Source organism: Melospiza melodia, chromosome 18 (assembly GCF_035770615.1).
Source record: "Melospiza melodia melodia isolate bMelMel2 chromosome 18, bMelMel2.pri, whole genome shotgun sequence".
Lineage (NCBI taxonomy): Eukaryota > Metazoa > Chordata > Aves > Passeriformes > Passerellidae > Melospiza > Melospiza melodia.
Window position 1 is genome coordinate 14,143,742 of NC_086211.1, and position 16,711 is coordinate 14,160,452.

The 16,711-nt window shown below is 44.0% G+C and overlaps 1 protein-coding gene across 2 annotated transcripts in view; it reads right to left on the reverse strand.

The window, feature by feature from the left end:
• ADCY9 (adenylate cyclase 9) overlaps positions 1–16,711 on the reverse strand; it is an 87,478-nt gene that overhangs the window by 34,956 nt on the left and 35,811 nt on the right. For both annotated transcript variants that reach the window (XM_063171239.1, XM_063171238.1), the window contains exon 2: positions 4,707–4,879. In XM_063171239.1, coding sequence (XP_063027309.1) covers positions 4,707–4,879 — 173 coding nt within the window. The remainder of the gene's footprint in view (positions 1–4,706; positions 4,880–16,711) is intronic.

The window sequence follows — 16,711 nt, forward strand, 5'->3', positions numbered from 1 at the left end:
AGCTTGTTTAATTTTCAGATGTTTCTCCCAGCCTGCTCTCCCTGTGACATCTACCCACTCACCAATGCCTCTCAGAGGCTTTCATGTAGGACCTGGAGGCTCCTCAGCAGCCAGCAGATCATCCTGTCTGCTGTTCCTCAGGGACACAGTCCAGGCTGGGCACTGAAATTACTCTGAGTTTCCTAAGCTGGCATCAGATAAACAATTTACATCCAGTTCTGAACCTGTGCAGTCTGAACAAATACCAACACAGCTGAAGAAACTGTGGAGTTGGTTCTCAAATGGTTTTGCTTAAAAATAATCTCTGAGTAACTATCACAAATGTCTTGGCCACTTGGTGGAAGGCATTGCTAGATGGACTAAAAAATAAATCAGCAGTGGTCTACCAAGCCTTACTAACCTTCTGGGGAGTTAGATTTACATTTATCCATGACAAAAGTCAGGTAATGGTGACAAAAAAAAAGTAACAAAAATTGAAGAAACCACTCCCTGTTTGATCCTGCTAATAAATTAGCAAGACCACCTCCAACACTCAGCTCCCAGGGTGAAGCCAGAAGACAAAGGGCTTGGAAAAGCAGCCTGACCTTTGAGAAGAGGCAGAAGTTCCTGTGACTTTCCCCATGTGTTCAAGTCAACATCATTAACTTCCCTCTCTATGGCAGGCATTTACAGGCTGTGTGCTGTGACCTCAGTGCCATGAATAAAACATTAATGCACTTCCAGCAAACACTAAGACAAGCAAAGGACTTTCTGTTTTCATACCAAGCAATCATTAAAACATTTTTACAACAGCTTATGATTCCCTGTCAAGTGAGGCATGTCATAAAAGATGATAGGGAAGATAAACTGACACCAAAACCACTTAAGCAGGGTAGAGTGTTTTCATTCAAAAACCCACCTGCTATTATAGATTTACTCAGAGTTCTTACCCTCTGTGTTCACCATTTCAGTAATGTAAACACATCTTATTGACATTCAAACTGCAACAAGGTTTGCAGTTAAATGAACGACAGATGCACCAGAGGAGGAAATACAATTCCTTTCATGGATCAATTACTGTTGCATTCTCCCTCCTGACTTTCCTTTACAGATCTTGTCCTCTAGAACATCCTTTTAAGCCCAAAATGTGAAAGTCATCCTTTGCATCCAATATAGCCACTTATTCCCTTTAAAATAAAAATATTTCAACTCGCCTGTAATTTTGCCTCTCCTACTTAAGTCTCTTTTGCAGAGCTGGAGTCATCTCCTCCTACACTGACACCATTTCCAGCTTTGTATTTAAAACAGTCGGCATGTAAGTCATGATTCTTTTGCAAATTATTATCTCCAGACCCTACCAGCAAGCTGCAGGCTTTAAAAAAAACCCTCACGAAAAGCCCAAAAGCTGTAAAAAAGAAACCCACTCCTTTTCAAAAATTGTGCATGATCTCTGATCAAACTGCAGTCATACCTTGTGGGGGTTTTTTAGCATACATATATATTTAAAGCAAAAGAGAGGAAATTTAAATTCAATACAATGAAGAAATTTTTTACAATGGGAGTGGTGAAACACTGGCACAGGTTTGCCCAGTGAGGTGGTGGCTGCTCCATCCCTGGAAGTGTCCAAGGCCAGGCTGGAGGGGGCTTGGAGCAACCTGGGAGAGTGGAAAGTGGCATGGGGTGTATCAGATGGGCTGTAAGGTTGGAAGGACCTAAAGCATTCCATGATTCTGTGATTCTCCCCAGCAGAGGGAAGGCTGGTGCACATCCAGAGCGTGCTGTGGAGTCAGGAATCCCTGGAGCTGGCTGTGCTGGAGAGGCAGGGATGCTCCACACTGCTGTGCTGCCTCTCCAGGCTCAGAACAGGTTGTAGGCAGTGCTCACACAGTCACAGGGAAACCTGGGCTCATCCAGAACTCCCTGCAGCACCAGAGCCCTGGGGCAGGGCAGGCTCAGGAGTCACAGCTGTGAGGCCACTCAGGGAATCCCTGGCCAGAGCTGCAGTGCTGAGGGGGTGAGTAAAACCAGGCACCTCCAGACACAAACTCTGCAGTAGCTGGAGCACAACAGGGCAGCCAAGGCAGCTGAATCTGGGCTGGCACTTGTCTGAGATGCTCTTCTGAGCAGCTTCTTTTAGTTTCTCTATCTCACTCACAGCCATGCTGATATTTTTACACTCTACAGACTTTCACTTAGCAATAAAACATTTCAAGAGCCAGGAGGTGGACTGCAATGATCCTTGTGAATCCCTTCCACTCAGGATATTCTAAATTAACACCCAGCAATAGTCCTAGAGCAGAAAATCAGAGACTGAGTGTGGTGGGGCAGCAGCATGCTCCACATCACATCCCAGCTGCTCAGGAAGAATGGTGCACATGTACCTGCCCTTGTGCAAGGTAAATCACCTCACATTTCAGAGCTGATCCTTAACCACAGACTCCATTTTGCACCCAGATCATTTTAACAAGTACCAGCCCAAGTTTGTACATAACAATGTGTCGGTTTCTCGGCTGTTTAGGTGGCCTGGAAAGGCCCAGGGTGGCCTTGGACAGTCCGGCGCTTCAAAGGACGAGGAGAGACTTCAGATCTTTTCTCAGTCTCGGTGTTTATTAATTGTTTATCTAAAAGATTTTCTCTCGGCCCGACAGAGGTCTGCACAGCAGCCAGCCATGAGCACACTGAGAGCCCCCGGGGCGGTCACTTATCTTTATACCCAAAGTTACGTATACAATATTTATCATTTTTCCCCAATACCTTTTACCCTTATTAACCAGTGCACTTTTAGTAATAACCAATCCCAAAGTGCCACCACCACCACAGAAGATGGAGGCCAAGAAGAAGAAGAAGAAGAAGGACAGGACACGCCCCAATTCCTCCATCTTACTTCTCCAGACCCCCCTGTACAGAAATCCTAAACCCTGTGTTTCACTCTCTAATTAACCTATCCCTTCACCATTCACCCAGTGAAATCCTCCCATCCTCATACAGGTGTTGTCTCCTGTGCAGGATCAAAGTCCAGCCACCAGACACTGCTGGCAACATCCCAGGACTCCCGAGCCCCCCAAGGGTGGTCTTGGTCACTCTGCACATCAGTCCTGAGGTGCTGAGATCCCACATCAATGTTACCAAGCCCCAGCTGCAGGCAGGTCAGTCCCATCCTCCACTGCAGTTTAATCCTCAGTCACAGCCTCCTCTGCTGTCTGACATTCCCAAGGCATCCTCACTGTCTCTCAGAACAGCAGCCACAGCTTCACTGCTTGGCTTCATCCCTCCTCTCTCCCTTCTGCTCCACTCTGGCAGCTCAGCAATCCTGCTCCACTTGGCATATTCTTCTCCCTTCAGTGCTTGAAATGAGGAGTTTCTGTCACTGCCACACCTGGAGCTCTGCAGGACCACAGCCTGGGCAGCACTCACAGCTTTATCTGCACAGCTCCCCCCAGCTCTAAGATGTATTTTCCTGCCTTATTTGCCTTTGCCTCCACTGAAAGGCAAGAAGGAGCTGGAAAGCTGGTGCCAGTAGGATGCCAAATATATTCTTTCTTACACAGGAAAAGGAATAGCAACATATCACCCATAACTTGGATGCTGTCAAACCACACTCAGAGCACATTCTGGGGAGGGATAAAGATGGCTACAGCTCCCTTCTGTGGTTAAACAGCCCTGGCCTACTCTCTAAGGAGCTCACTCCACCTTGGACCATCTCTTTGGGTCAGCCCTCCAGCTGATCTCACCTGCAATCCAGTGTTTTTACCTCAGATCTTAAAACTGGGAGCAGAGGCAGGGTAAAGGTGCCCTACTCATGCTCTCCTAATCCAGAAACAAATGAGAAGCAGTAAAAATGAAGTAGCATGAAAATTATCCAATTATCCTCACATCAACTCTGTCAGCTGAGTCTCAAACCTGAGTTGAAGAGATGCAGTCAGGAGTGACCACACTGAAGTGTAAGGACAGGGACCTGCAGATGGCCACCCCTGGCTCTGACATTTGTGCCCACCTCAGGCAGCCCAGGAGAAGGAATTCTTAGCACAAATGAAAAGAGAGAATAGACATCTGTTGTTTGGGAAATCTGCTCTGAGATGGAAGATGGAGAGTAACAGCAAAGCTCTGAAGCAATACACATTGTTTCACAGATTTCCTTGTCAAGAGATCTTGTGAGAGGTGTGAACATAACAAAGTGTCATCATTCCTCCAAGCTGAATCCATACAAATCATTGCCCTCAGCTCCAGATATAGGTTTCTAGAGCAAGCAGATAAACCAATCTCCCAACCCACCAGCGCATTTTCTCCCATCACAAAAACAATCCAATTATCTTCTGCAGGGAGGTCTGTTGAATACTCATGGAAAGGTTCACAGGTACATGACCTTCACAACAGAGGAACAGCAGAAGCAGCAAAACCAGAAAATCCCAGAAGTTCCAGCAGCTGCATAAATCATATTCTTCCCCCCCATAAAATCCAGACCATTTAAAAAGCATCACTGACCTCTCAGAACTGAAATACAAATAGAAATATTTATGTGAAACCACCTTATTTCAGGGATTGTTTGCCAAGTGGGGAGCGAGCCATTTAACTCGGTACATTTTTCCTCCCTCAAACTCTGTTTTGTCACTCTATGCACACACACCCATACATATGTAAATATGTAAAACAGTGCATAAACAAGCCCATAAGGTTTCCCCAGCCCTGCTTTGAGGTCTGTGCTGCTGGGCTTTGAGAGGACAGCTCACCTTGGGCTTCTCCACCTGTTTGGTTGTCTTGGAGGGGTCGCTGGAGCTGTCGGCTGCCGACGTCCCCGGAGTCCTGGCTCCGTCTGCAGACTCCAAGCCAGGGAGCAAAGCTTGGGAACAGCTGCACTGGGGCTCCTTCACCTTCTGACCCGAGATCAGATAGGTCTTTAAACCTAGAACAAATAGAAATGACCAGTCAGAACTACAGAAAGGCAGAGAGAACACTGCTTTGGGCTTCTCAGACACAGTGACTACCAAAGCACTGCCAAGATTCAGGAATACAGCACACAGAAAAGACAGTGGCTGGGAAAAACAACCAGGAATTCAAATATGCTCTGTGCAAAGTGGTGGCACAAAGGGTTCCCCAAATCTGCTGTTCCAGACACAAGAGGTGACTCCAACACACAGCAATGTGTACTCTCTTTATTCCATTTTCACTCATGTATTTATTCCATTTTCACTCATGTATTTCTGAAAAACACAGCTAAGACCTTATGCATTTGCTTCTAAGTCATAATTTGAGCTTTCACTTTAACTCTTTACTTCTGGAAAGGATCTGCAGCCTGGTTTTCACTGATATCTGTATTAATATTCTACTTCTGCAAAAGCAGCATGTACTCCTTCACTTGCCAGAGAGATGTCGTGAACATTACTTAGTGCTGGTAGCACATTGAGAAAGGAGATGGCATTTAAGTGCTAGAAATTCTGATGGGTTTTCATAGTTAGTGCAGACTTCACATTTTTAAAGAACAAAATCAATCTCCCTCTCTCGCACGTACACCCACACACGCCCTCTGCAACTGGTGTATGAATTGAAGCATAATTGGAAAGCAGATCCAATATTAAAGGCCAGGCTGGTAAACAGCAGGTTGTATCAAGCTGAGCTGTATCAAAAACCTGTTCAAAAAATGAAAGATCAGAATTTCATTTAACATAGCACTTCTTTTACATCCTTGAACTTTGTGCTGTGGTGTTCTGGGCTATTTCTAGACACAAAGGCTGAGAAGAAGCTCTTAATCACAGCTTTCTGAATTCACAGGCGTTCATTTGATTGCCACTGGATGGGCAATGTCCTGCTCAGCACGGAGGGGCACCAATGTCCCCCAAAAGGAGTGTGCACAAGGGGAAAATGTTCCTTTCTCTGTGCTGCCAGAGGCCACATTCCCAGGGGATGCTGCCCCAAATCCCCCCTGTCCCAGGCTCCTGGGATGGCTGCTGGGTGCCATCTGGGGCAGCTCTGCATCCCCTCCCTCACCCTGAGGCCTGGCTCCCAGAGCAGCCAGACAGGGCTGGCACAGCCATCCCCCATTCATTCAACTGGCTCCGTGCACAGGGTGAGCACTGCAAATAGATGTGTCAAGCTGCAGCCTGAGGAAGAGGGCAGGTTCCTGCTCCCTGTGATAAGGTCACTCTCTCATAACCTCCTTCACAGACAGAAAATCATATTCCATAAACCCTGCTTTAGGTCTGTAATACACAACACAGACTGAACGTGGCCAAAACCTTTCCAATAAAAATAACTCAGGCACACTGAGAGCAATTTTGCAGTTTCTCTCTTTATTCCACATGACAAGCAGCACAGAAAGCCACATCCCTACCCACCATGTCCCCCTCAGGCTCCAAAGCTGCTGGGAAAGCTCTGCTGCTCTCAGAGCTCCAAAGCCAGGCACACTTGCTGGCATCTCGAGATGTTACACCATAGCCAATCTTTATTTTTATATCATTTATAGCAGTGCTCAGATTTTATTTGGCAGTGCTGCTTAATAAAATCCTGACTGCTGCTGGCTTCCAGATGTCGAGTTCTCTCTTTCAGACTTCTGCTGATGGGGGCTGTTGTTTAGGAATTCACCACAATCAGCTCACAATTATATGTTTACTGTGGTAAAGGCTGGAGCATTAACTGACTACTCCTATTTTTAAAAGCTACCTTAAAGCAACAGGAGCAATTTCCCTGCTCCTATTATTTCCTCCAATTTTTTTTCCTACACAAACATCTTTTCTTTGTTTATTGTACTTTTGAAAAGGCACTTTTCATGTCTTACTGTGCCGTGCAGGAAAATTATTTTGTCAATCTTGTTGCATGCAGTAAAATTATCTCCAGTTTGAGCTCCACACCAAGGAAAAGGAGGAAAAGGAGGAAAAGGAGGAAAGGCTACAACACACCACACACTGCAAATGGATCTGGGAAAGCAGAATCCCAGTCTGAAACATCAACTCCTTGACCCCACTGCCCACCTTGTCCTCTCCATCCCTGCCAACCCCACCAGCCCTCAGCACATCAAGAGCAGCCACTCTGTCCTCCAGGCTTTAAATGTGGCTAAAATGTTTGGTTGTTGGCACCAAGGACGCTAAAAATCTCTGTATTCCCTCCTTGTGCTCCCAGCCCCACCATATCCCTGCACAAGGAGTGTTACTCAAAAAGGGAAATTTAAATTGGGACAGAAAGAGAAAAACCAATATCCTGCATGTGTTTTGTGTGGAGCCAACAGGAGAGCTAGGAGGAGAAAAAAGTTATTTTTGTAAAGTTTTGGAAAAGGAGAGATGTAAAAACCTCTCATCTTTACAAAACTTTGCTAACATGGTTTAGCTGATACTTGTTTGTTATTAAATCCCTATGATGGGAAAACTCCATTTACCTCAGTGTTCCTTGGAACTCTGAGACACTTCACAAAGCACCTCCCAGGCTGAGTCTGAAATATTTGGGTAGAAAAAGGGTCATTAATTGAGTAGAACTGTACTGGTGTAACTAAAATGCATCATTTGAGAACTGTTCTTCCTCCTTTGACATTTCCAGGGAATTGGTACAACCAGCACTGTCATTTTCCACACAAGCAGGGAGTGAAAAACATCCACAGCAGCACCTTTAAATCAATTAAGTAACATGACAATAAGGAATGAATAAATAGAGGAGCTGCTATTTTATGTGAAAATGCAATTTTTGGTCTGTGTTGCTGCGCAACCAAGTAACTCAAGACATGGCAATGCAGAAAATGATATGAGGTGCTTGGAGTGCTATTTATAAAGGCCAAGATCAATCTTGTACTCACTTCCTTCCCCGAAATTTATCCAAAATAAATGCTGAAGCACAACCTCAAAGTGCCTGATAGCAAATCTGTCCTCTGGCAAGCTTTAACCTGCAATTCTGCTTTTTCCAGAGGTGGTTCTTGGAAGGAAAGACAGGGAACAGGCTACAACAACCCCAATAAACCAACTGAACACAGTAATATTTTCTGCCTTGGGAAAAAACTGAGCTCTCTGGTGTTTCTCTGAGGAACACAAACCATTCCTTTCACTGCTCTTCAAGGTCTGAGATCCTGTAAGCATTATAAAGAATAACAGCTCCTGCACACTGAGCCAAAACACTCATTGCTTGAAGTCATCTACTTTGAATATTGACATGGCAGTGTTTGCAAAGTGTATTTTTGACAAAATAATAACAGATGAGATCTTCATAGAAGGGCTGTGGCTTTCTTAGTCCTACTACTGTGGAATTTCAGAAGCATTAGTGAGTCTCTGCACTTGGCTCCTTCCTTCAGATTGCCTTGCTTTGATCCCTGGCATTTCTCTGAGCTTACAAAAACAGCAAACCCACCCCAACCACTAAAAACCACTGCTAAGAACAACAAAAAATCAGATGCATGCGCTCACACACAAATTCTTTTCCGTCTGCACAAAAATAAACAGGAGTTATTATAAATAAGGCTGGCTATAAACATCCCAGGCTTCCCCCAGGTTGTGGTGGCGTGAGAAAAGCCAGAGGCTGTGAGCAGAGGGGATTCAGGAGCACAGGGAGAGGCTGCAGCTCCCTCCTGCAGTGATAAAAGGGGATTCAGGAGCACAGGGAGAGGCTGCAGCTCCCTCCTGCCATGAGAAAAGGGGATTCAGGAGCACAGGGAGAGGCTGCAGCTCCCTCCTGCAGTGATAAAAGGGGATTCAGGAGCACAGGGAGAGGCTGCAGCTCCCTCCTGTCACAAGCAAAGGGGATGTAGGAGCACAGGGAGAGGCTGCAGCTCCCTCCTGAAGTGATAAAAGGGGATTCAGGAGCACAGGGAGAGGCTGCAGCTCCCTCCTGCAGTGATAAAAGGGGATTCAGGAGCACAGGGAGAGGCTGCAGCTCCCTCCTGACACAAGCAAAGGGGATGTAGGAGCACAGGGAGAGGCTGCAGCTCCCTCCTGCAGTGGGAAAAGGGGATTTAGGAGCACAGGGAGAGGCTGCAGCTCCCTCCTGAAGTGATAAAAGGGGATTTAGGAGCACAGGGAGAGGCTGCAGCTCCCTCCTGCCATCCCCAGGGACACCCAGAGCAGCCCTGGGGTGAATCCCCATCCCCAGCAGGGCCTGCAGAGGAAAAGCAGCCCAGGTAATGTGTAGGAAGTTACTGGCCAGGAAGGAACAGGGAAAGGGAGAGGGAAAATGTTCTGATCCTTCAAGTCCTTCATTCAGACATTTAGTCCTTCCTTTCAGCTCATTTATCCTCACTGCTTCAGGTCAGAAGTTGCTGTAATCCAATCTAATCTGATTTTTACATTAGGAGAGGACATCCCTCCATGCATCTCTTTAGGACAGGATGTCTTTTCCTACAGGAAATGAGGGATTAACACAAATACTGATAAGAAATTCTTGAACAAAATATTCAAGTTTCAATTTTTGATGCTTCACCTGTTTGGAAATGAAACTTTTTACCTCTCTGTTGATAACACACAGGAAAATTTCTTTCTCTAGCAAAGATTTTTACACTTCTAATGTCTCTGTGTAAGAAATTCAAATTCTTTTGAAATGCTTCTCAGCACTGATTTGAAAAGAGACTAAAAACAATGGCAACATTTTCAGTCATTGCCTTATGGATTCATTTCATCAAAATAAAATCTCATTTTTCTCATACACCCCTGTTCCTCCCTCCCTGGATCACTTCACCTTTTTAGCTGCACTATGGGCAGTTCAACAGGTGAGCATCCTTTTCTGATTAAATGTTTGCCAGTCCACAGCCCTCTGTGCTGGGAGACAGCAACATTCCTTCTACTGATGTAATAAAATCCAAATTGTATTGATTACAACCCCTTTGACCAAACAGCTGGATATTAATGCTGCTCTTTCACTGTTTAACTTTCCAACATTTCCCTTGCAGTCTCCTTGCTTTAACCATTTAATCACATCTCAGGTCTGAGCTCCTTTCTGAACTGATGGATAACTCATTTCTGGGTTGTGCTTCTCTGCAATCCATCAGCTTTTTGCTTTCTCTTTTTACAAAGACAATAAAAAGTTTCCTCCATGCCTTTTAAAGACATCTTTGCACTTTATCAAGAAAATACTGATATTCAGGCACTGCCACTCCAGGGAAAGGAAACAGACCAATGGTGAGGTTTCCTCATACAATAAAAGGTGCTGCTCCACAATTTCATTAGACTGACTTGCTCTGTAAAATAAATTATTCACTGTGATTTCTGGTATGTAACATGACTGGCAAATAGTAACTAAAAAAATCCCATCAATGTATTTACTTCTAATTGCAGGTTTTTTAGGCATCTCACTTTTCTGTGCTGGTTGGTTTGTTTTTTTCCCTTGTCAAAGCCCAAATGATTTTTCAGGCACTAACCTACCTTATCATGCAACAATCCAGCACAAATCACCAGTCCAGGAGCTTTAGCATTCTTTGGGTCCAAGCTGAATCTAAAGATGATTTCCAGTAGCAAATATTCTCCCTCATTCTTAAAGTTCAACAGTTGCCAAATCTGTATTTATGGGGACTGGCTTCTCACTTTATTACAGCCAGGGAGTTCACACAAATTTCTTCCTTCCTCCCTGCACAACACTGAACTGGGAACTGGGATTTTACACCACCACAACAAAAAGCTGTTGTTTTGTCACCACTCAAGGTTTAGTTTGGGAATTAGGGAAAATTTTTCAGAGAAAGGGCAGCCAGGCATTGGAAGGGCCAGCAGAACAGCCAGGGCTGCAGGGCCACCAGGAGCCACATCATTCATGCTATTACAATTAGAAGCTAACTATTTCTTAATTACTATATATATAGATATATAGTTATTTATTTTATATTTTATTTATATATTATCATATATTAATATATTAAAATAGATTATATCTTAATATATTAATATATAATAATATATAAAATATATCATATGTTAAAATATATTATATATTTATTTGTATATTATTATATATTAAAATATCTTAATATATTAAATATTATTTTACATCTCTTTATATATTATCTTATTTTGATACAATTATTTTATATTTTATATATTTATGTGTTTATTACATATATGTAATTATTTTATTACATATTTTATAGTTCTATTTCTCTCTCAACAATGTCTCTTATTCTACAGCATTTCTTAGTTAACATTTATCTCAAAGTTTACATACAAATGTATATTATGTGAGCCTTCTGTCAAGATTTTAAAATTTTCTTTGAATTTATTTCCCACACATACATAATTAATGAAGAGTTTTATGTTAATTTTTATAACCCCATAATAACCCCATGTTTGGGGATAATAATAATAATAATAGTAATAATAATAATAATAATAATATGTTAATTCTTATAAACCCAGCTTACCTATTTCTACTCCTCCTACAAACCAGGGTGTGTGTAACATCACACACAGTAGTTCAAGACCAAATACACCCTACAGACCCACATCATCATATCTATTCTTGAAAAACAGTCAGGGAAGCATCAGTAAAGATAAACACAATGCAACTGACTGCTCTGATGGAGGCTGTGCAGAATAACGTGAAAAAAAATATTCATGAGGTTTTATTTCTATTTTAAAGCCCTAAAAATACCCCTAAGAGAATTCCAGCTTTTTATCTGCAGATATTTCAGTGACAAAGCTGGAAGCCAGAATCACACCACTGTCTTTTATACAGCAGGCTTTGTGACACTCACCCTGCAGGGCTGCACAAAAGGACATTGCATATAAAAAATATATATAAAAAATTGAATTTATTTCCCCCAACCTGCAAAGCAATGAAGCAAATCCCACCCTCTAACCCACAGAAACCACTTCCAGCTCAGTGCAAACAAAGCCTGTAACCCAAAGCACTGAGATTCCAAACAAGCCTACCTGGAAAAGCACTTTCAATGTATGGAGCAACATTTCCTGTGGCTAAAATGAGAAAGAGAATTTCTGAGCCAACTTGCTATCTTAGGTCTCTGGAAAGCAGAAACAATGATAATAAGAAACAGAACTTTATAGACTGGAGAGACAAAAGAAACTCAAAAAAGCCAAAGCCCCAAACCTATCCCCATAATCTCCAAGGAAGATCTGCAGAGAGCCAGAGAAACCAGAGGCATCTTCTGTATTATGGTAAACTGCTCTTTTCCTTATGCCTCCTTTGTTCAGAAAAATACTTATTTTTGATCTTTTGATCCTCCAACAGACAACAGTGGGTTTGCAAAATGCTGATCAACAACACATGTGCAATTTTGGTATTCAACATCTGCCAGTTTTAAGTGGGGAACCCTGGACCCAAACCCACAATTTACATTTCTAGCTAAGCTGCAGAAAGGAAGTTGCAGGCTGGTAATCCACCCTTGTTTGGTGTCTTTTATCTTCTTCTCACCTGGGTGAGATAAAATAACCCAGCCAAAGGAAAAACACAGCAGAAAAAGGAAAAAGGCCTAGGCAAACATGCAGCTCAAACACACTGGTCCAGCTGCCACTGCTGGCTCAGAAATATATATATATATATATATATATATATATATATATATATATAATTATTTTTTAACTCTCCTGGCAGATGAAAGAGGCTGAAGAGAGACTGATTCCTACACTGGGCTTTATGACTGCCCTTATTTATGTTCAGCTCTGCTGGTGCCCAAGTGCCTCAGACTGCAGCCTGAGAGTGAACAGCAGATGAGCCCATTCCCTGCAGTGACTCTGGGTTTTTAACTCATTTTTTCACCTCAGTTCAGCTCACAGCTTGTCACCTTAATAGCACAGAAAAGCAAGTTTAAGGAAAGGTAAGCCTGGGATTTTGCAGTCTTGCCAGGGGCAAGGGAAGCTTGAAGTCCAGCAAATTTACTAACATGCTGCAGAGAAGAGATTCTGTCCTAAGGGTCCCTCACAAAACTTAGGAGATATATCATGTTCCTACATTTAAAGCTAAAAAGAGGCCCTAATTCCAGCTCTAGGATGTTGGGGATTAACTGGTAAAAATACTGTCTGGCTTTCACTGACACTGCTCAGCCACCCTGTAAACTCTCCTGCAGTCTGGGTCACGAAAACAAATTCCATGATGCAATGCCACGCCTGAAAAGGCATCTGCTATTATTTTATTGACATTATTTTTCACATTTATTGACAATCCCTTTGCCCTCTGTGTTAATTTTAACACCTGGAAAGAAATAAACATGCTATGAGAACCAGAAATGTTTGAACCATGCAGGTGGCCAAAGCACAAGTCACCCAAGCAAATGAGGGCATGGCACTTGCAGGGGGGTCCAAACACTTCAACAATTATTATATTCCTCCCACAGAATGCCTTTTCTGGAAACAGAAATAATAATGAATTAGAAACTGAATCTAATAAAGACACAGCCCATTCAGAATTCATCATTTCACTGCTGGAGTGGGAATGAGGTGCCAGAGCAGAGGTGGAAGAGCAGGAGGAGCAGGGATGGAGACCGAGAGCCTCAGCCCCAGTGCAGCCACTGCCCAGCAGGGTCCAGCTCCTGCTGCTCCCACTGCAGACTGGGAGCTGTGGGATGCAGAGCTCCATCCTCTGAGTGTGGCTGCAGTGAGGTAAAGCAGGTGTAAATACACTTTTGACACACAAAATGCCACTTTTGGCAGCTCAGGACTCTGTGCTTCAAGGAAAATTATAAGGTCACAGCACTGTGAAGTCTTTTGAAGACATTACTGAGAGTCTCTTTCTTCCAGTTTCTTGTTCAGGATGCAAATGTGGGTTTGGAGTTTTTTCTCCCCCTCATCACTGCCAGGAAGGTACCTCAGAGCCCAAACCCAGCCAGCCAAGGCCAGAACCAACCCCAGCAGCTCCACAATGTCAAACACAGGGCCCAGATCAGCCCCTGGGGCTCTTCTGCAACACAAATCCATTACACACATCCCTGTCCACACCTGAAACCCCTGCTGCATGGCAGCAGCATGGAAGGCAGCAGGATGACAGAGGAAACCTTTGGGAACAGTTTTCTGTATTGCCTCTGCCATCCAAACTTTTGGGCAGGATCTGTCCACGTTTCCCTGGTGAATTTGCACACATGGGAAGTTCTGACATTCCACATCACCCAAAGAGTGCAGCAATCCTTTGGGATGTGTAGAATATACTTTCAAAACTTCCTTTTATTATAAACAGAAAAGCATTTCCAACTTAAAACCACTGTGGGAGGGAAACAAGCAATGTGAACACGGCACAGGAGATATCTCCAAGGCAAGGACTTCAAACAATTTATTTAAACAGCAGCATTATAAACCAGAGATCTATGAACAGATAAGGATTTCTCAACAAAAAAATTCCACTGCTCTAGACAGGACAATTATACAAAGCCACAAACACCCAGAAAGACATCATATATATTACATTTTCTTCCCACACAGTAGCTGGCATACCTCAGGAACTATGGATGGCTGCACCAGCCTCTGCTACACACAGGCAGAATTAAAAAGAAGTCAAAGAGAGGCTCTAGGTGCAAGTTTTCTTAGCTCCAGGCTTTTAAGAATGGAAAATCATTCATTTTAAACTAAAAAGGCGAGGCCACAGTGAAAGCAGTTGGAAGCTTATTAAAATCCCACCCAGGAAAATTCCACTTGGGACCAGAGGATGCCACCTATCTTTTTGATTGATATTTCAGAATTAATGAATAACAAACGTGCAGGATGGAAGAGAGGACTCCAATAAAGAACAATAGTCTGATGCAACTGGAGCCTGCTCGGCCCATGGTAACCGAGTGAGCTATTGTGGCTCTCTGGACTAACACTTTTAATAGAATCCAGATTCAATTTAAACAAGACTTTAGAAGCCTGTTTTGTTCTACTGCTGCAATCCCTTTGTGTTGACAGGGCTCTACCATCAGGCAAATTCTTTCCCTGTTGCATAATGCAGGTAGCTGGATGCTTAATCAGCATTTTACAGGGAGCAGGGCAATCCCACGGGCTGGCAGTGTCCTGTGCTCCAGGGATTCAGAGGGAAGCAAAACCCAAATCAGCTCAAATCCACGTGCAAAGCTGGTGGGCTCTGCATGGGGAACACAAGTACCTTCCATGCTGTTACCTTGAACAACAATTCATTAGCTTGATTAGCCTTAAGACATACTCAGAGAACATAAAAGATTTGTCCTTAAGGGATCAAATGAAAAGAAGTAAATCTGCATGTCTTAGATAATTCCTGCATTAAAACATAGGGTTTTTAAAAAGTTGTATATGTCTGTGTATCAGTGCTCCAAGCAAAGAAAAAGGTCACCTGGGGTCCCCAGCACAGGAAGGACATGGACCTGTGGGGAGAGAGTCCTGAGGAGGTCACCAAGGTGAGCAGAGGGATGGAGCAGCTCTGCTTTGAGGAAAGCCTGGGGGAATTGGGATTGTTCTGCCTGGAGAAAAGAACCTTTGGGGTGACCTAATTGTGGCCTTCCAGGACCTGAAGGGAACCTGCCAGGAAGATGAGAGAGACTTTGGGCAAGGGCCTGGAGTGACAGGAAAGGAGGAATGGCTTCCCACTGTCACAGAAGGGCAGGGTTAGATGGGTTATTGAGGAAAAATTGTTCCCTGTGAGGGTGGGGAGGGCCTGGCTGTGGCTGCCCCTGGATCCCTGGCAGTGCCCAAGGCCAGGCTGGACAGGGCTTGGAGCAGCCTGGGACCGTGGGAGGTGTCCCTGCCCATGGCATATTTAGGGAACAAGATGAGCTTTAATGTGGGATCTCAGCACCTCAGGACTGATGTGCAGAGTCACCGAGACCACCCTTGGGGGGCTTGGAGGTCCTGGAATGTTGCCAGAAGTGTCTGGTGGCTGGACTTTGATCCTGCACGGGAGACAACACCTGTGTGAGGATGGGAGGATTTCACTGGGGTGAATGGTGAAGGGATAGGTTAATTAGAGTGTGAAACACAGGGTCTAGGATTTCTGTACAGGGGGGTCTAAAGAAGTAAGATGGAGGAATTGGGGCGTGTCCTGTCCTTCTTCTTCTTCTTCTTCTTGGCCTCCATCTTCTGTGGTGATGTTGGCACTTTGGGATTGGTTATTACTAAAGGTGCACTGGTCAATAAGGGTGAAAGGTATTGGGGAAATAGGTAAATATTGTATATGTAGTTTTGAGTATAAAGATAAGTGACTGCCCCGGGGGCTCTCAGTGTGCTCATGGCTGGCTGCTGTGCAGACCTCTGTCGGGCCGAGAGAAAATCTTTTAGATAAATAACTAATAAACACTGAAGACCGAGAAAAAACCTGAAGCCTCTTCTCGTCCTTTGGAGCGCGGGCTGCCCAAGGCCATCCCAAGCCTTTCCAGGCCATAAAAACAGCCGAAAAACCAACACTTTAAGGTCCTTTCCAACTCAAACCATTCCACAATTCTATGATCATTTCCCCACCTGCCATCAGAGCCCACCAGCACAGTTTGAAGAGTTGATGTTTATACCAAACACTCGTTCAACACATTTTATTATTAGATCAGTTAATAATGGTATTTCTTCCCCCATCCAGGATCTTTGGTCTGAACTGACAAGTTACCCAGTGAGCAAGCACAGTTTTGACAGAGCCTGCAAAAAATGCTGCTCATCACATGGGCTGGAGTTGAGCACACATATTCCAACACTTGGGAAGCCAGCATTCCCCCCCAAGGATTGCTGGCTGAGGGAACCATGTGAGCACCAGGGTATTTATTCAAATTGGCTGCAAGAAGCCAGACAAACAGAAATCATGTTGCAGTAGTGAATTCAGTCATTTCACAACTCCCCCAGCGCCGAGCCTTGTGCAATCCAAACAGGCAGTTGTAATTCCAGGTAAGTTGTTATTCATAACTTAC